The sequence below is a fragment of the Trachypithecus francoisi genome, unplaced genomic scaffold (genome assembly GCF_009764315.1).
Source record: "Trachypithecus francoisi isolate TF-2019V2 unplaced genomic scaffold, Tfra_2.0 Lachesis_group9, whole genome shotgun sequence".
Taxonomy (NCBI): Eukaryota; Metazoa; Chordata; class Mammalia; order Primates; family Cercopithecidae; genus Trachypithecus; species Trachypithecus francoisi.
In genome coordinates this window covers 37675918-37696207 of record NW_022681474.1, presented here as the reverse complement: position 1 = coordinate 37696207, position 20290 = coordinate 37675918, and the positions used below count along the sequence as shown (strand labels likewise).

Below are 20290 nucleotides of genomic sequence, written 5' to 3'. Positions count from 1 at the left end.
TGTGTAACAGTGAGTGGACATGGAAATGAGAAAGCAAAGTAAATGGGTTGAAGGAAATTGAATTTACCTACATCAGAGTAACAGAGAAGGGAAGTAGGCTAGGATTTAAAAGAAACAGGAAGGAAAACAGACAATACTAAAAAATGAGTATTAAGATTTTACATGAGGTGCTGAGTCTCTCTTTATGCAGAGTTCAAGGCCCAGCCCTACCTTTTCCAGGGCATGAGTAGAGGAGTAACTTCCTAGGAAAGTGTGTGTGAATCCAAAGGCAATAATCGGGGAAATTTTTCGTGAGTACTTTTTCCTGTGTTATATTCAGTGGCCCATGTAGAATGTGCCTCTACATATTCCTTGTGCCAGGTGCTTAGAAGACAGTTCTTCAGCTGCAAGGAGCATCTTTCCATCTTGTTCCTAAGATGGTCCCTGAGACTCTAAAAGGCAACCTTTTCTTGTTTGGGTTTGTCTTTCTGTTTTTGAGAGAAACCAACTGCCCATCTAAGCTTAAACTCCTCCTTCCTTTTCTCCTATTCCAGGGAAGAGTTTGGTATACAAATAGGCACAGTCTAGCAGAAAGTGAGTTATTTGTAGCTTCTTCTGTAAAGCTCATGTGTCATTTTTATGCATGTATTTATAGTAAATACCTATATATTAAGATTATAATTAGATGGCTGAGTGTGGTGGTGTGAGCTTATATTCCCAGCTACTCTGGAGGCTGAGGTAGGAGGATCACTTGAACCCAGGAGTTTGAGGCTATGATCATGCCTGCAAATAGCCATTGCACCCCAGCCTGGGCAACATAGTGAAATCGTGTCTCTTAAAAATATATACTCAGATGAAGGAAAGAAAGTTTATGAAGCCTCCATATTACATTCTCCCTCCCTCCTGCCCTAGAGTTAAATTTCTTGAGGGCAGAGACCCTGTCTCTCCTGTGTCCCTACCACCTAACATAGTGCCTGACACAGAGAAAGTGCTTAATATCTCTTAGTCGCATGAATGAATACAAAGTAGAACTCAGTACAGGGCATATTGATCTTAAATTCCAGCTAAGAGGACTGTTTCTTCATTTGAGTGGTAGTTTATATTTCCTAGTAGAGATATTTTTGTTTAAACATTTGGGTTTAATTTAGCTCCCAAAAGCCCTCATTTTTAACATAACCTCATTAAACCATGATCTTATATTATAAAATCCAGTTGACAGTATAATAAATTACTAGTTACATTTCCATGCATAGAAATGAAGGATATGCATGACAGACATTATGGATTAATCTTTAGTAAATTATCTCTTTAGGCCAGGCCCATTGGCTTACATCTATAATCCCAGCACTTTAGAAGGCTAAGGCGGCAGGATCACTTAAGCCCAGGAGTTAGAGAACAGCACCTGGGCAACATAGTGAGACACCCTGCCTCTACAAAAAATAAAAAAATTAGCTAGGCATGGTCGTTTGTGCCTGTAGTTCCAGCTGCCCGGGAGGCTGAAGTGGAAGGATCACTTGAGCCTAGGAGGTCGATACTGCACTGAGCCGTGATTGTGCCACTGCACTCCAGCCTGAGTGATGAGCAAGACCCTATCTCAAAAAACAAAAACAAAAAAATGAAATAGGTCGGGCGCGGTGGCTCAAGCCTGTAATCCCAGCACTTTGGGAGGCCGAGACGGGCGGATCACGAGGTTAGGAGATCGAGACCATCCTGGCTAACATGGTGAAACCCCGTCTCTACTAAAAAATACAAAAAACTAGCCAGGCGAGGTGGCGGGCGCCTGTAGTCCCAGCTACTCGGGAGGCTGAGGCAGGAGAATGGCGTAAACCCAGGAGGCGGAGCTTGCAGTGAGCTGAGATCCGGCCACTGCACTCCAGCCTGGGTGACAGAGCGAGACTCTGTCTCAAAAAAAAAAAAAAGAAATAAAATAAATTGTCTCTTTAAATCCAAAAGTGAATTAGAGTGGAAAAAAGCGTTTTAGTGGAACTTTTATTTATTTCTTCCAATTCCTGCCTTTCTCTTTTGCAGGGAAATCGTGATGAGAACCAGAGTGTAAACCACCAAATGGCTCAGGAAGATGCTCAGCGTCTCTATCAAGCTGGTGAGGGGAGACTAGGGACCAATGAATCTTGCTTTAACATGATTCTTGCCACAAGAAGTTTTCCTCAGCTGAGAGCTACCATGGAGGCTTATTCCAGAGTATGAGCTTTTCTTCTGAAGATTTGGCTTCTGTTTTAAGATAAAAAAATATTTAACCCTTTAATTTTGTTTGCAGATGGCTAATCGAGATTTGTTAAGCAGTGTGAGCCGTGAGTTTTCCGGATATGTGGAAAGTGGTTTGAAGACCATCTGTAAGATTTTTGTGCTTTGCTTTATTTTGTTTTTAAATGAGTGGGAGCTTTGAATAGTTGTTCCCTTTAAATGTTGATAATATAGTCCAAGTAGAATCTGCTTAGGCAGTAGGTGACCTCCTAATCCTTTGGGGTTTGTTTTTTGTTCTTTGTTTTCTTTATTGGACAAGCCCCTAGAAACAATCCTGTGTTTTTACATGCAATTTCCTATGAGTGGTAGTGCTGTGATCAAACACGGCTGTTTGGGGATTATTTGGCCTTCATCTGTAGGCCTTTCTTGAGAACTGTGCAAGAATACCTGATAGTTGTAGCACTTCCTTTAAAGAGAAAGGGAAAGCCCTGAGGAACTCACAGCATCACCATGAAGCAGTTTGAGTCCTCAAAACAGGTATTTCAGGTACTCAGCCCAGTGAGACTCACTTCCTTTTTGAAATTAAACCAGTTTCTGGTGGTCTAATACACAGATGTCTAACAAAGTGAAAGTTTCATTCTCATGGATATTAGGACTAAGGGGAGTATTAGTAACACACTGGTATTAACAGTGGAATGTCAGGCCAGAGGCAGTGGCTCACACCCAGCTACTCAGAAGGCTGAGGTGGGAAGATCACCTGAGTCTGGGAGGCTGCAGTGAGCCATGATTGCACCACTGCACCCTAGGCTGGGCGACAGAGTGAGAACCTTCTCAAAAAAAATGAAGGAGGAGAACATCTGAACATCCTTAACTCACCTCGTGTTTCTGAGATGATTACAGAGAAAATAATCAAAGGCAGGCTAGAAGTGATAAATGAAGTTGGAGGGGTACGCTTCTTGTCAGATAATGATTCCATGTCTCAACCATCTGTAACTTGCAGTGCAATGTGCCCTGAACCGCCCTGCCTTCTTTGCTGAGAGGCTCTACTATGCTATGAAAGGTGCTGGCACAGATGACTCCACCCTGGTCAGGATTGTGGTCACTCGAAGTGAGGTGAGGCAGGCCTCTCTCTTTTTGTCGGGTCTTACTCGATGTTCAATGTTGATTTCTTAGAAGTTCCCCAGTTGGTTGTCAATCCCTCAAAAATGGTAAGAAAGAGCTCTCTTTGTCACCTAAAAGAGGTGGTATAAAGAACAGAAAAGGCCGGGCGCGGTGGCTCAAGCCTGTAATCCCAGCACTTTGGGAGGCCGAGACGGGCGGATCACGAGGTCAGGAGATCGAGACCATCCTGGCTAACACGGTGAAACCCCGTCTCTACTAAAAATACAAAAAAACTAGCCGGGCGAGGTGGCGGGCACCTGTAGTCCCAGCTACTCGGGAGGCTGAGGCAGGAGAATGGCGTAAACCCAGGAGGTGGAGCTTGCAGTGAGCTGAGATCCGGCCACTGCACTCCAGTCGGGCGACAGAGCGAGACTCCGCCTCAAAAAAAAAAAAAAAAAAAAAAAAAAGAACAGAAAATTCACTTTCCTCATTCTGTGGGAGAAGCTTGCGTTAGTGAAATAGGCCACTCTGCCCTAATGAAGATAATACTAACAGATTTTACTACTTGAGAAGGTCAATGGAGAATACAAATTTATGGGAAGTTAGACATTTATCTTTTGATTTTCATTTTGCTTATATAAAAATTATATGAAAAGCCTATGTAGGTTAATCCTATTGGATATCAACACTATTTAAATTTAGCATCCTTTATTATTAATAAATAATTTTTAAAATATTCATCATTGTCCCCTTAAATACAGCCTCATTTTTTAAAATTTTACTTTATTTTTTATTTTTTTTTTTTTTTGGAGACACAGTCTCTGTCACCCAGACTGGAGTGCAGAGGCGCGATCTCAGCTCACTGCAACCTCCACCTCCTGGGTTCAAGCAATTCTCTCACCTCAGCCTCTAGAGTAGCTGGGACTACAGGTGTGCACCACCATGCCCAGCTAAGTTTTTGTATTTTTTTGGTAGAGATGGGGTTTCACCATATTTGCCAGGCTGGCCTTGAACTCCTGACCTCAAGTGATCCACCTGCCTCGGCTTCCCAAAGTGCTGGGATCACAGGCGTGAGCCACCACACCCAACCTGAACTTTTAATTGAAAGAAAACGTGGCGGGGTGTGGTGGCTCACTCCTGTAATCTCAGCAGTTTGGGAGGCCGAGGCAGGAGGATTGCTTAACCCCAGGAGTTTGAGACCAGCCTGGGCAACATGGTGAAACCTATTTCTACAAAAAATACACACACAAATTAGCAGGGCGTGGTAGTCTCAGCTACCCAAGATGTTGAGGTGGAAGGATCACCTGAGCCCGGAAGGTAAAGGCTGCAGCAGTGAGCGGTGATCGCACCACTGCACGCCAGCCTTGGTGACAGAGACCCAGTGTTAAAAAAAGTACCCTAAATTGTTATTATTATTATTGGGTTTTTTTGGGTTTTTTTGGTTTTTTTTTTTTGAGATGGAGTCTCACTCTGTCACCCAGGCTGGAATAGAGTGGCACAATCTCGGCTTACTGCGACCTCTGCCTCCCGGGTTCAAGCGATTCTCCTGCCTCAGCCTCCTGAGTAGCTGAGATTACAGGTGTGTGCCACCACGCCCAGCTAATTTTTTTATATTTTTAGTAGAGACAGGGTTTCACCGTGTTGGTGAGGCTGGCCTCGAACTCCTGACCTGATGATCCGTCTGCCTTGGCCTCCCAAAATGCTGGGATTATAGGTATGAGCCACCACACCTGGCCAAAAACCCTAAGTGATAGCAAAGAAGGTAGATTATTTTTAAAGAAAATAACCAGAATATGGTATTTTGAAAGAAACTTTGTTCTTTAACTTAAATTTTCTAAGCAGGATGTTTTAAGTTGTGATAAAACATACATAACATAAAAATTTACCGTTTTTAAGGTTCACATTGTTATGCAACCATCACTACCATTCACCTTCAGAAGTTTTTTCAACTTACAAAACTGAAAATCCATACTCCTTAAACAGTAACTTCCCATTCTTCTTTCTCCCAACTGCTGGCAACAAACCATGTGACTTTCTGTCCCTGTTTGACTACTCTAGGTACGTCATACTGGTGGAATCATACAATATTTGTCTTTTTGTGACTGTCATCTTTTACTTAGCATAGCGTCCTCAAGGTTTATTCGTGTTGTAGCATGTCAGAATTTCCTTCCTTTTGAGACTGAGTAATAAATAGTCCATTGTACGTGTATCCCACCTTTTTTTTTTTTATTCATCTGTGAGACTTGGTTTGTTTCTACCTGAATAATGCTGCTATGAACATGGGTGTACAAATTACCTGTTCAAGTCTACTTTAACTTATTTTGAATATACCCAGAAGTGGCATTTCTAGGTCATATTGTAATTCTTTGGGAGTTTTTTTGTTTTGCTTTGAGGAATTACCATATTATTTTCCATACCAGTTGCACCCTTTTACTTTTCCATCGACCAGTGTACAAGTGTTCCCATTTCATGACATCTTTGCCAATTACTTATTACTATTTTTTGGTTTTGATAATAGCCATCCTATCAAATGTTTTTAAATGACTAGTATCTTTGGAATAATAGATGAAACTAGTACTACCCTTATCCAGTATTTTACAGAGCTGTGAATCAGACCTTCATCGGGTAGTGCTAGCATTGGTATGAGTGCCAGCCATAAAATGTCAGTCACTCGGTGTTTTCCTCCTTCAGCTTTGATTATAGATCTTATTATTTAAAAAGAATTTTAATAAATGTCAGTTATCACAGATATTTTTCTAACAGAAATATTATTTCTTATGCAGATTGACCTTGTACAAATAAAACAGATGTTCGCTCAGATGTATCAGAAGACTCTGGGCACAATGATTGCAGGTGACACAAGTGGAGATTACCGAAGACTTCTTCTGGCTATTGTGGGCCAGTAGGAGGGATTTTTTTTTTTTTTTTTTTAATGAAAAAAAAAATTCTATTCATAGCTTGTCCTTCAGAGCAATGACCTGCATGCAGCAATATCAAACATCAGCTAACCAAAAGAGCTTTCTATCAAGGACCGTATCAGGGTAATGTGCTTCGTTTGCACATGTTGTTATTGCCTTAATTCTAATGTTATTTAGTTCTCTACATATAATCAATGTAAAGCCATATCACAATGATACAGTAATATTGCAGTGTTTGTAAACCTTCATTCTTACTACTTTCATTCTCATCAAGATGTCAAATTGAATAAAAATCACAGCAATCTCTGCTTCTGTGTAATAATATTGCATAATTTTTTAGAAGGTTGCTGAAAGCTCTGCCTTCCAGAATCTCTCTAGGTCTGCTTGATAGAATGGATAGTATGTCAAAACAGTGTACTTTAAAAAAAAAAACTCATCTCTTTACATCTAGAATAATTTGCATCTTATTTTGCATAAATTGGTTCTGTATTCATAAACACTTTCCACATAGAAAATAGATTAGTTAAGAAAGGGTCAGATGTTTATAGGCTTAAGATACATAGCCTAGTTTTTTTCCAGTTGTTTTCTTTTTTTAAATTGAGTTATTACAAATAAAAAATTGCATATATTTAAGGTGTACAATATGGTGTTTTGATATCAGCATTTCTTGCGTAATGATTCTACAATTAAGGTCAGGCTAACTACATATCCGTCACCTTGACATAGTTACCATTTTTTCGTGTGTAGTGAAAACACGTGGCCGGGCGCGGTGGCTCAAGCCTGTAATCCCAGCACTTTGGAAGGCCAAGACGGGCGGATCACGAGGTCAGGAGATCGAGACCATCCTGGCTAACACAGTGAAACCCCGTCTCTACTAAAAAATACAAAAAACTAGCTGGGCGTGGTGGCGGGCGCCTGTAGTCCCAGCTACTCGGGAGGCTGAGGCAGGAGAATGGTGTGAACCCGGGAGGCGGAGCTTGCAGTGAGCTGAGATCTGGCCACTGCACTCCAGCCTGGGCAACAGAACGAGACTCCGTCTCAGAAAAAAAAAAAAGAAAACACTTAAGATCTACTACCATAGCAAATTTTAAGTGTTCAATACATTATTAACTATAGATACCATGCTCTACATTAAACCTCTAGAATTTATTCATCTTATAACTGAAAGTTTATACCCTTTGACCAACATCTCCCCATTTTCCCCACCTCTCACCTGGACAACCACCACTCTGTTTAAGTTCAGCTATTTTAGATTCCACATATAAATGGTGTATAATATTTCTCTTTCTGTGTCTGGCTTATTTCACCTAGCATAATGATCTCTAAGTTTATAGTTCACATGATCACAAATGGCAGAATTTCCTCCTTTTTTTTTTTTTGAGATGGAGTTTCGTCCTTGTTCCCCAGGCTGGAGTGCAGTGGTGCAATCTCAGCTCATTGCACCCTCCGCCTCCCGGGCTCAAGCAATTCTCTTGCCTCAGCCTGCCGAGTAGCTGGGATTGCAGGCATCTGCCACCACTCCCGGCTAATTTTTTGTTTAGTAGAGATGGGGTTTCACCAGATTGGCCAGGCTGATCTTGAACTCGTGACCCTCAGGTGATCCACATGCCTTGGCCTCCCAGAGTGCTTGGATTACAGGTGTGAGCCACCACACCTGGCCAGAATGTCCTCCTTTAAGGCTGAATAATATTCCATTGTGTATATATACTATATTTAACCATTCATCCATCAATGGACACTTGAGTAGTTTCCATATCTTGGTTATTGTGAATAATGCTGCAGTGAACATGGGAGTAAAGATACCTCTTTATGATACTGATTTCATTTCCTTCAGATACATACCCAGAAGTGGTATTGCTGGATCATACTCTTTTTAATTTTTTGAGAAACCTCCATACTGTTTTCTATAATGGCTGTACCAATTTACCTTCCCACCAACAGTGTACAATGGTTCCCTTTGCTCCACATTCTTGCCAACACTTGCTATGTCTTACCTTGTTGATAATACCCAACCTAATAGGTGAAAATCCCATGTGTACTTGAGAAGAATGTATATGCTACCATTGTTAGGTATGGAGTGTTCTGCATTAGATCTAGTTTATTGTGCTATTTAAGTCCTCTTTTTCCTTATATCTGATTCTTCTATCCATTATCGAGAATGGGGTATTGAAGTCCCCAGTTACTGTTGTAAAACTGTTTCTTTAATTCTATCAGTTTTTGCTTCATATATTTAGGTGGTCTCTTATTAGGTGTGTAGATGTTCATAATTGTCATACCTTCTTGCAGTATTGAATTTTTTATTATATAATGTACTTTGTCCCCTGTAACCTTTCTTTTTTTTTTTTTTTTTTTTTTTTTTGAGATGGAGTCTTGTTCTGCTGCCCAGGCTGGAGTGCAGTTCCCTAATCTCAGCTCACTGCAGCCTCCACCTCTCAGGTTCAAGCAATTCTCTTGCCTCAACCTCCCAAGTAGTGGGGATTACAGGTGCCCACCAGCATGCCTGGCTAATTTTTGTATTTTTAGTAGAGACAAGTTTTTGCCATGTTGGCCAGGCTGGTCTTGAACTCCTGACCTCAGGTGATCTGGCCGCCTCAGCTTCCCAAAGTGCTGAGATTACAGGCATGAGCCACCATGCCCAGCCCCTATAACCTTTTTTGATTTAAAGTCTATCTTGGCGGTCACGGTGGCTCAAGCCTGTAATCCCAGCACTTTGGGAGGCCGAGACGGGTGGATCACGAGGTCAGGAGATCGAGACCATCCTGGCTAACCTGGTGAAACCCCGTCTCTACTAAAAAATACAAAAAACTAGCTGGGCGTGGTGGCGGGCGCCTGTAGTCCCAGCTACTCGGGAGGCTGAGGCAGGAGAATGGCGTGAACCCGGGAGGCGGAGCTTGCAGTGAGCCGAGATCGCGCCACTGCACTCCAGCCTGGGCGACAGAACGAGACTCCGTCTCAAAAAAAAAAAAAAAGTCGGCCGGGCGCGGTGGCTCAAGCCTGTAATCCCAGCACTTTGGGAGGCCGAGACGGGTGGATCACGAGGTCAGGAGATCGAGACCATCCTGGCTAACACGGTGAAACCCCGTCTCTACTAAAAATACAAAAACTAGCCGGGCGAGGTGGCGGGCGCCTGTAGTCCCAGCTACTCAGGAGGCTGAGGCAGGAGAATGGCGTAAACCCGGGAGGCGGAGCTTGCAGTGAGCTGAGATCTGGCCACTGCACTCCAGTCCGGGCGACAGAGTGAGACTCCGCCTCAAAAAAAAAAAAAAAAAAAAAAAAAAAAGTCTATCTTGTCTCATACTACTGTAGCCTCCCTGCTGTCTTTTGGTTACTATTTGCATGTAGTGTCTCTTTCCGTCTTTTAACTTTTAATTTGTTTGTGTCTTTGGATCAAATGTGAGTGTTTTGTAGACAGCATAAAGTTGGATTTTTGTTTGTTTGTTTTGAGATGGAGTCTCGCTCTGTTGCCAGACTGGAGTGCAGTGGAGCAATCTTGGCTCACTGCAACCTCTTCCTCCCAGGTTCAAGTGATTCTGCCTCAGCCTCCCTAGTAACTGAGACTACAGGTGTGTGCCACCTCGCCCAGCTAATTTTTTGTATTTTTAGTTGAGATGGGGTTTCACCCTGTTGGCCAGGATGGTCTCGATCTCTTGACCTTGTGATCCGCCCACCTCAGCCTCCCAAGGATTTAAAAAAAATCCATTTTGCCAGTCTTTGTCTTTTTTTTTTTTTTTTTTTTTTTTTTGAGATGGAGTCTCGTTCTGTGGCCCAGGCTCTGGAGTGCAGTGGTGTGATCTCGGCTCACTGCAAGCTCTACCTCCCGGGTTCACACCATTCTCCTGCCTCAGCCTCCCAAGTAGCTGGGACCACTGGTGCCCACCACCACACCGGCTAATTTTTTGTATTTTTAGTAGAGACGGGGTTTCACCATGTTAGCCAGGATGGTCTCCTGGCCTCGTGATCTGCCCACCTCAGCCTCCCAAAGTGCTGGGATTTACAGGCGTGAGCCACCGAGCCTGGCCCAGTCTTTGTCTTTTGATTAGAAAGTTTAATCCCAGCTAGGCGTGGTAGCTCACACCTGTTATTCCAGCACTTTGGGAGGCTGAGGCCGGCACATCACTTGAGGTCAGGACTTCGAGACTGGCCTAGCCAACATGGTGAGACCCTGTCTCTACAAAAAATACAAAAATTAGCCGGTTGTGGTGGCATGTGCCTATAATCCTGGCTACTCAGGAGGCTGAGGTGGGAGAATTGCTTGAACCTAGGAGGTGGAAGTTGCAGTGAGCTGAGATCATGCCCCTACAATCCAGCCTGGGCTACAGAGTGAGACTCCATCTCAAAAAAAAAAAAAAAAAAAAAGGAAATGTAATCTATTTAAATTTTTTTTTTTTTTTTTTTTTTTTGAGACGGAGTCTTGCTATGTGTCCCAGGCTGGAGTGCAGTGGCCGGATCTCAGCTCACTGCAAGCTCCGCCTCCCGGGTTCACGCCATTCTCCTGCCTCAGCCTCCCGAGTAGCTGGGATTACAGGCGCCCGCCACCTCGCCCGGCTAGTTTTTTGTATTTTTTAGTAGAGACGGGGTTTCACTGTGTTAGCCAGGATAGTCTCAATCTCCTGACCTCGTGATCCACCCGCCTCGGCCTCCCAAAGTGCTGGGATTACAGGCTTGAGCCACTGCCCCCGGCCATCTATTTACATTTAAAGTAATTACTGATAAGAACTTCAGTTGTATTGCTATTTGTTCTCCATATGGCTTACTGCTTTTTTGCCCCTCATTTCCTGCATTACTGTCTTTTGTGTTTAGTTGTTTTGTAGTGAAACATTTAAATTCATTTCCCTTTGTTTTGTGTATATTGTATAGCTATTTTCTTTGTGGTTACCATTGGGATTACATTTAGCATCCTAAAGTAATAACACTAAATTTATGCCAGCTTCAATGATGTATACAAACTCTTCTAACAGCTGTGTCCTCACCCTTTTGGTTGATGTCACAAAATTATATCTTTTTACATTGTGTGCTCCAAAACATAAACTAATTCTTTTAAATGCATTAGTTTCTTAAATTAGATAGAATACAAAATTTGGAGTTACAAACCAAAATTACAGTCATACTAGTGTTTAGTTTTTTTAACGTATTTGTCTCAAATCATGTAGAAAACCAAAAGTATCGTTACAGACTAATATTACAGTAACACTAGCTTTTATAATTGCCCATGTATTTACCCTTTATTGAGATCTTTATTTCTTCATGTGGCTTCAAGTTACTGTCTAGTCTCCTTTCATTTCATCCTGCAGGACTAGGACTTCTTTGACCATTTCTTGTAGGGCAGGTCTAGTGGTAATGAACTTTCTTTCCCAGCTTTTATCTAGGAATATGTAAATTTCCTCATCACTTATTAAGGACGGTTTTGCCAGACATAGGATTCTTGGATTGACAATTTTTTTTTCTTTTAGCACTTTAAATATATCATCTTATTCTTTCTGATGAGAAATCTGCTGAAAATCTTATTAAGAACATCTAGGCTGGGCGCAGTGGCTCACGCCTGTAATCCCAGCACTTTGGGAGGCCGAGGCGGGTGGATCACGAGGTCAGGAGATCGAGACTATCCTGGCCAACATGGTGAAACCCCGTCTCTACTAAAAATACAAAAATTAGCCGGGCGTGGTGGCAGGTGCCTGTAAGCCCAGCTACTCGGGAGGCTGAGGCAGGAGAATGGCGTGAACCCAGGAGGCGGAGCTTGCAGTGAGCTGAGATCTGGCCACTGCACTCCAGCCTGGGCGACAGAGCGAGACTCCATCTCAAAAAAAAAAAAATCTTGTATGTGGTAAATCACTTCTGTCTTGCTGATTTCAGGATTCTCTCTTTGAATTTAGAAAGTTTGATTAAAGGCTAGGCACGGTGGCTCACGTCTGTAATCCCAGCACTTTCAGAGGCTGAGGCAGGTGGATCACGAGGTCAGGAGATCAAGACCAACCTGGCTAACATGGTGAAACCCTGTCTCTACTAAAAATACAAAAAAGTAGCAGGGCGTGGTGGCGGGCACCTGTAGTCCCAGCTACTTGGGAGGCTGAGGCAGGAGAATGGCATGAACCCGGGAGGCGGAGCTTGCAGTGAGCCTCCGTCTTAAAAAAAAAAAAAAAAAGAAGCTTTGATTGATTAAAATGTGTCTTAATGTGGCTCTCTTTAAGTTCATCTACTTGGAGTTCATTGAGCTGCTTGGGTGTTTATATTCATGTCTTACAGAACTTAGGAAGCTTTTAAGCCATTATTTCTTCAAATATTTTCTCTTCCTCTTTCTTGTCCTTTAGAATTCCCATAATGTGTATGATGGTCCACTTGATGGTGTTTCACAGGTCCCTTAGGCTCTGTTCTCTTTTCCTCAATCTTTTTTCTTTCTGTTCTTCAGACTCAGTTTCCATTGTCCTGTTTCCAAGTTGACTTACTCTTTTTTTTTTTGCTTGTTTAAATCTGCCTTTGAATTAGGCTAGTGAATTATTGCAATTCAGTTATTGTATTTTTCAGCTCCAGAATATTTTTGGTTTCTTTGTAGGTTTTCTATCTCTTTATTGATATTTCCATTTTCTTCATACATCATTTTCTTGACTTTTTCCATATCTTCCTTTAGTTTTTTGATCATCTCTTTTATTTTTTTGAGACAGGGCCTCACTCCTATCACACAGGCTAGAGTGCAGTGGCACAACCACAGCTTAACTGCAGCCTCGACTTAACTTGGCTCAGTTGATTCTCCCATGTCAGACTCCGAGTAGCTGGGACTACAGGTGTGTGCCACCACGTCCAGCTAATTTTTTGTATTTTTTAGTAGAGATGGGGTTTCACTGTGTTGCCCAGGCTGGTCTCAAACTCCCGGGCTCAAGTGATCTGCCTACCTTGGCTTCCCAAAGTGTTGGGATTACAGGCATGAGCCACCGTGCCTGGCCTGATATCTTTAAGACAGTTTTTTGTTTCTGTGTTTTGAGACAGGGTCTCACTCTGTCACCAAGGCTGGAGAGCAGTGGCACAATCAAAGCTCACTGCAGCCTCAAACTCCTGGGCTCAAAGTGAGCCTCCTACCTCAACCTCCCAAGTAGCTAGTTAGGACTACAGACAGAGGCCACTGCACCTGGCTGGCTTATTTTTAAATTCTTCTTTTTTTTTAAGAGACAGGGTCTTACTGTGTTGCCCAGGCTGCTCTTGAACTCCCAGCCTCAAGTGATCCTCTTGCCTTGACCTCCCAAAGTGCTGGAGTTATAGGCATGAACTACCACACCCAGCCTTTAAGACAGGTTTTAAAATTTTTTTGTGTAATAAATCTGTTACCAGGTCTTTTTATAGAGACAGTTTCTGTTTATTTTTGCCTTTGATTGGGGATAGTTTCCTGTTTCTTTGTATGCCTTGTGATTTTTTGCATTGAAAATTATACATTTGGGTTTAATAATATGGTAACTCTGAAAATTGGATTCTCTCCTTTCCCCAGGGTTTGCTATTTTTTGTTACTGTATTTGTTTATTGTTTTTGGGTTTTTTTTTATTTTTTTATTGTTGTTGTATGCTGTCTCTGTGCCAAGGACCATACTGAGGTATAAACTTAAGGTCTTCTCAGGTCTTTTTGAGCCTGTACCTTTCCCTAGGTGTGGGTGGCCACTTTCTAATTTTCCCCATATATGTATGTCTTTAATGTCTGTACCCCAAAGGGAGAAAAAGAGAAAAATGAAGGGTAGGGGTAAAGACAGACCTTTCAATCCCCTGAAAGTCACCACCTGAAGAGGGAGTGACTTGCAACAATTGGGGGAGGTGCAACAATGGCCCCTGCTTCTTTGTCTGTACCCCTGTGATCAGAAACAGTGTTCAGGAATCAGCACAGATATCTCATATTTGGAGGATAGGATCCTTTTTTGCCTACCCTGGCTCCCACAGGCTATGTGCAGGCTCCTACAGGAACAAATGCACACTCGCCTCCCACAGGATGGGTAGCTGCTATTGTGTTAAGAGCAAAAATTGAAATTAATAGTCCAAATTGCCATCCAGGTCTTCCTCTGGAAGTTGCAAACCTTCAATAGACTCCAGAATCCAAAATGGTTACCTCAGACAACCTTGGTGTGGAGGAAGATTTCTGGTACTTCCTACTCTGTCTGCCATCTTCCCAGAGTCCTTTCCCAAGCAACATATTTTTAAGCTTTTAAAAATATGAGCTATAATTCATATATACAATTCACCCTTTTAAAGTGTACATTTCAGCTGTGCATAATCCCAGCACTTTGGGAGGCCAAAGCGGGAGGATTCCATGAACCCAGGAGTTTGAGACCAACCTGGGCAAGATGGCAAGACCCCGTTGCTACAAAGAATTAATTTAAAAAATTAGCTGTGTGTGGTGGTGCGTACCTGTGGTTCTAGCTGCTTGGGAGGCCAAGGCAGGAGGATGGATCATTTGAGCACAGGAGTTCGAGGTGACAGTGGGCTATGATTGTGCCATTGCACTTCAGCCTAGGTGACAAAGTGAGGCCCCCGTCTCTAAAAAATAATGTGTACAATTCAGTGGTTCTCAGCATATTCACAAATTTGTGCAATCATCATCACAATCAAGTTTTGAACATTTTCCTCACCCCAAAAAAGAAACCCCTTACCCAATCAGTAGTCATTCCTCATTCCTCACCCTCCTACCCAGTCCCTGGCAACCACTAATCTACTTTCTGTCTCTATGGATTTGCCTATTCTGGACTTTCCTAATACTGGAATCTTATAATATGTAGCCCTTTGTGTCTGACTTCTTTCATTTAGCATACTGTTTCTAGGGTTCATCTGTGGTACAGCATGAATCAGTACTTCATTCTGTTTTGTGGCTGGTTATATTGCTTTTTTTTTCTTTTCTTCAGAGTCTTGCTGTGTTGCCCAGGCTGGGGTGCAGTAGCACGATCTTGGCTCACTGAAACCTCTGCCTCCCGGGTTCAAGCAATTCCCCTGCCTCAGCCTCCTGAGTAGGTGGGATTACAGGTGCGTGCCACCATGCCCGGCTAATTTTTTGTATTTTTGGTAGAGATGGGGTTTCACCATGTTGGCCAGGCTGGTCTCAAACTCCTGGTCTCAAGTGATCTGCCTGCCTTGACCTCCCAAAGTGCTGGGATTACAGGCATGAGCCACTACGCCTGGCCAGTTATATCACATTTTTAAAAATTCATTCATCAGTTGATGGGCATCTGGGTGTTTTTCAACTTTTGGCTATTATGAATAATGCTATTGTGAACATTCATATTTAAGTTTTTGTGTGGACCTATGTTCCCAACTATCTTGGCTGTACATTTAGGGGTAGAATTGCTGAACCATCACCTGAGGTCAGGAGTTCAAGACCAGCCTGGCCAACATGGTGAAACCCTGTCTCTATTAAAAATACAAAAATTAGGCCGGGCACAGTGGTAATCCCAGCACTTTGGGAGGCCTAGGCAGGTGAATCACAAGGTCAGCAGTTCGAGACCAGCCTGGCCAACACAGTGAGACAATTCTGTCTCAAATGAAAAGAATTGCTGGATCATATGGTATATCTATGTTTAACTTTTTTTTTTTTTTTTTTTTTGAGACGGAGTCTCGCTCTGTCACCCAGGCTGGAGTGCAGTGGCCGGATCTCAGCTCACTGCAAGCTCTGCCTCCTGGGTTCACGCCATTCTCCTGCCTCAGCCTCCCGAGCAGCTGGGACTACAGGCGCCCGCCACCTCGCCCAGCTAGTTTTTTTTGTATTTTTTAGTAGAGACGGGGTTTCACCGTGTTAGCCAGGATGGTCTCGATCTCCTGACCTCGTGATCCGCCCGTCTCGGCCTCCCAAAGTGCTGGGATTACAGGCTTGAGCCACCGCGCCCGGCCTATGTTTAACTTTTGTTTTTTTTTAAGAGAGGGAGTCTTGCTCTGTCTCCCAAGCTGGAGTGTAGTGACGCCATTTTGGCTTACTGCAACCTCCATCTCCCAGGTTCAAGCAGTTCTGCCTCAGCCTCCCAAGTAGCTGGGATTACAGGCACACGCCACAACACACCTGGCTAATTTGTGTGTGTGCGTTTTAGTAGAGACGGAGTTTCACCGTATTGTCCAGGCTGATCTCGAACTCCTGAGCTCAGGCAATCCACCCACCTTGGCCTCCCAAAGTGCTAGGATTACAGGCATGAGCCACCGCACTCGGCCGGTGTTTAAACTTTTTGATGATCTGCCAAACTGTTTACTGAGGTGGCTGTACCATATTATAATCCTATCAGCAATAAAGTTTTGAAACTGGGGGTTAATCTGATTAGATCCACAAAAAGTCTGCCCTGCAATTTGGTCATTTGCCTTTTGTTTTTTTCTGTGTAGCTGAAGACCACACCATTTAACCTCTGCTGGCTTCCTATATAATCTATAAATAACATATGTCACCATGGTAACGGTCACTTAAGTTGCTTTTCAGGAACTTGGGGCAGCTCCTCTCCAGTTCAAACTGGTTGCGACCACTGACCCTTCAACCAGGCCTGAGCAAATGCCGAAGAGGTAGCCTTTTGACATCACAGGCTAAACACTCCACCTTCAGATGATGCTAATATCACCCTTTTCCGAACAGTCATCCTATGAAGTGCCATGAATCCTGACTACACTTGTGCAGATCACTGGATGATTCATTTTCCCCCACTGCCAATCACCTTTCCCCATGCCTTAGACCACCCTGCTTCTCTAACCCATAAACATCCCTATGCCTTATTTTCGGGAGGCAGATATGAGAGCTATTTACCTGCCCCCTTGCTGGGCTGCCTTGTGAATAAATCTTTTCTCTTTTGCAAAATGTGTCATCACAGTGATTGGTTTACCCAGCACGGGCAGGACAAACCTGGTTGATAATATCTTCTCATCCTCGCCAACACTTATTATCATTGCCTATGTTTTTCACTATAGCCATGCTGGTGGATATGAAGTGGAATCTGATTGTGATTTTCATTTCATTTCCCTTGTGACTAATGAGCATATTTTGTGCTTATTGATTATTTGCGTATCTTCTTTAAAAAAATATCTATTCAAATACTTTGCCCATTTTTAATTTGGGTAATTTGTATTTCTGTTGAGTTGTAAAAGTTGTTTATATATTTTGGATAGTAGACTCTTACCAGATACACAAGTCACAAAATATTTTCTCCCATTCCATCGGTTGGCTTTTGTTTTCTTGATGGTGTCTTTTGATGTACAAAATTTAAAAATTTTTTTTCTTCAAGACTTAAAACATTTTAATTGATACAATTGTACATATTTATGGGGACAGTATAATGTTGTGATACATGTACACAATATGTAACGAATTAGGGTAATTAACATATCCATCATCTCAGTCATCTTTTTTTGTGATGAGAAGATTCAAAATCCTCTCTTCTAGCCATTTTGAAATATGCAGTGTATTACCATGAACTATCATCACCAGAGCAATGGAATACTAGAACTTATTCTTCCTATCAACTGTAACTTTGTATCCATTGACTGGCCTCTCCCTGTCCTCCCTCTTCCCTCCCCTTCCCAACCTCTGGTAACCACTATTTTTTTTTTTTTTTTTTTTTTTTTTTTTTGAGACGGAGTCTCGCGCTGTCACCCAGGCTGGAGTGCTGTGGCCGGATCTCAGCTCACTGCAAGCTCCGCCTCCCGGGTTCACGCCATTCTCCTGCCTCAGCCTCCCGAGTAGCTGGGACTACAGGCGCCGCCACCTCGCCCGGCTAGTTTTTTGTAGTTTTTAGTAGAGACGGGGTTTCACCGTGTTAGTCAGGATGGTCTCGATCTCCTGACCTCGTGATCCGCCCGTCTCGGCCTCCCAAAGTGCTAGGATTACAGGCTTGAGCCACCGCGCCCGGCCTTTGGTAACCACTATTTATTCTCTACTTCTATTAGATCAACATTTTAAGGCCAGGTGCAGTGGCTCACATCTGTAATCCATCCCAGCACTTTGGGAGGCTGACATGGGTGGATCACTTGGAGACAGGAGTTCGAAACCAGCCTGGCCAACATGGGGAAACCCCATCTCTACTAAAAATAGAAAAAATAGCCGGGTGTGGTGGCATGCGCCTGTAATCCCACTACTCGGGAGGCTGAGGCATGAGAATTGCTTGAACCTGGAAGGTGAAGGTTGCAGTGAGCCGAGACCTTGCCACTGCACTCCAGCCTGGGTGACAGAGCGAGACTCAGCCTCAAAAAAAAAAAAAAAAAAAAATTAGGATTCCACATATGAATGACATCATGCAATATTTGTCTTTCTGTGCCTAGCTTATTTCACTTAATGATCTCTAGGCTCATTCAAGTTGTTCCAAATGACAGGATTTCATTCTTTTTTATGGCTGAATAGTATTCCATTGTGTAAATTTACCACATATTCATTCATCTGTTGATGGACACTTAGGTTGATTCCATGTTTTGGCCATCGTGAATAGTGCTGCAATAAACATGGGTGTGCAGACATCTTTTTGACATACTGATATCATATCCTTTGGATATATGGGATTGTTAGTTCATATGGTAGTTCTGTTTTTAATTTTTTTAGGAACCCTCTACTATTTTCCACAGTGGCTGTACCAATTTACATTCTCACCAACAATGCACTGCATAATGAAGATTCAGTCAACAACAGACTACATATATGACAGTAGTTCCATAACATTATAACACAGCTGAAAAATTCCTATCACTTAGTACTTACTAATGCTAGACTTTTTATCATTATTTTAGAGTATACTCCATCTACTTATTGAAAAGAAGTTAACTATAAAAAGTCTAAGGTAGGACCTTCAGGAGGTATTCCAGAAGAGGGCATTGTTCTAGGAGATGACAGCTCCATGTGTGTTAGGCCCCTGAAGACCTTCCAGTGGGATGAGATGTGCAGGTGGAAAACATGTTGATTATCCTGAGCCTGTGTAGACTTAGGCTAATGTGTGTATTTGTGTCTTTGTTTTTTTTTTATTTTTGGAGGCAGGGTCTTGCTCTGTCACCCAGGTTGGAGTGCAGTGGTGGAATAATTGCTCACTGCAGCCTTGACTCCTTGCCTCAAGCGATCCTCCTGCCTCAGCGTCCCAAGTAGCTGGGACTACAGGCTTTTGCCATCACACCACGCTAATTTTTAAGTTTTTTGAAGAGACATGGTCTCACCATGTCACCCCAGACTGATAACTCCAGGACTCAAGCAGTCCTCTTACCTCGGCCTCCCAAAGTGCTGGGATTACAGGCCAGAGCCACCACACCTGACCTGTGTCTTAGTTTTTAACAAAGCTCAAAAAGTAAAAAATTAGGCCGGGCGCGGTGGCTCAAGCCTGTAATCCCAGCACTTTGGGAGGCCGAGATGGGCAGATCACGAGGTCAGGAGATCGAGACCATCCTGGTGAACACGGTGAAACCCCGTCTCTACTAAAAAAATACAAAAAAAACCTAGCCGGGCGAGGTGGCGGGCTCCTGTAATCCCAGCTACTTGGGAGGCTGAGGCAGGAGAATGGCTTAAACCCGGGAGGCGGAGCTTGCAGTGAGCTAAGATCCGGCCACTGCACTCCAGCCTGGGCAACAGAGCGAGACTCCGTCTCAAAAAAAAAAAAAAAAGTAAAAAATTATGTATGTATGTATTTATTTATTTATTTATTGAGATAGAGTCTCGCTCTGTCGCCCAGGCTACAGTGCAGCGGCATGATCTCTGCTCACTGCAAGCTCCTCCTCCCGGGTTCACGCCATACTTCTGCCTTAGCCTCCTGAGTAGCTGGGACTACAGGCGCCCGCCACCACACTCGGCTAATTTTTTCTATTTTTAGTAGAGACGGGGTTTCACCATATTAGCCAGATGGTCTCGATCTCCTGACCTTATAATCCACCTGCCTCGGCCTCCCAAAGTGCTGGGATTACAGGCGTGAGCCACCTGTAAAAATATGGTATAAAAGATAAATAGTATACCTGTAGAAGGCCTGTAAAAAATAATTTTAAAAAAACTTATAAGGACGTACAGAAAATATTTTTGTATAGCTATAAGAGTCAAAAAGTTAAGAAGTTTAGGCTGAGTGCAGTGGCTCACGTGTGTAGTCTCAGCACTTAGGGAGGCCAAGGCAGGTGGATCACTTGAGCTTAAGAATTCAAGACCAG

The 20290-nt window shown here is 43.0% G+C and overlaps 1 protein-coding gene across 2 annotated transcripts in view; it reads left to right on the top strand.

Moving 5' to 3' along the window:
* Nucleotides 1-6828, top strand: part of ANXA7 (annexin A7) — a 41220-nt gene extending 34392 nt beyond the window's left edge. For both annotated transcript variants that reach the window (XM_033209612.1, XM_033209610.1), the window contains 4 exons: nucleotides 2008-2178; nucleotides 2255-2330; nucleotides 3182-3294; nucleotides 6066-6828. In XM_033209612.1, the coding sequence (XP_033065503.1) occupies nucleotides 2008-2178; nucleotides 2255-2330; nucleotides 3182-3294; nucleotides 6066-6188 (483 nt within the window). In that variant the 3' untranslated portion in view covers nucleotides 6189-6828. The remainder of the gene's footprint in view (nucleotides 1-2007; nucleotides 2179-2254; nucleotides 2331-3181; nucleotides 3295-6065) is intronic.
* Nucleotides 6829-20290: the final 13462 nt, after the last annotated feature.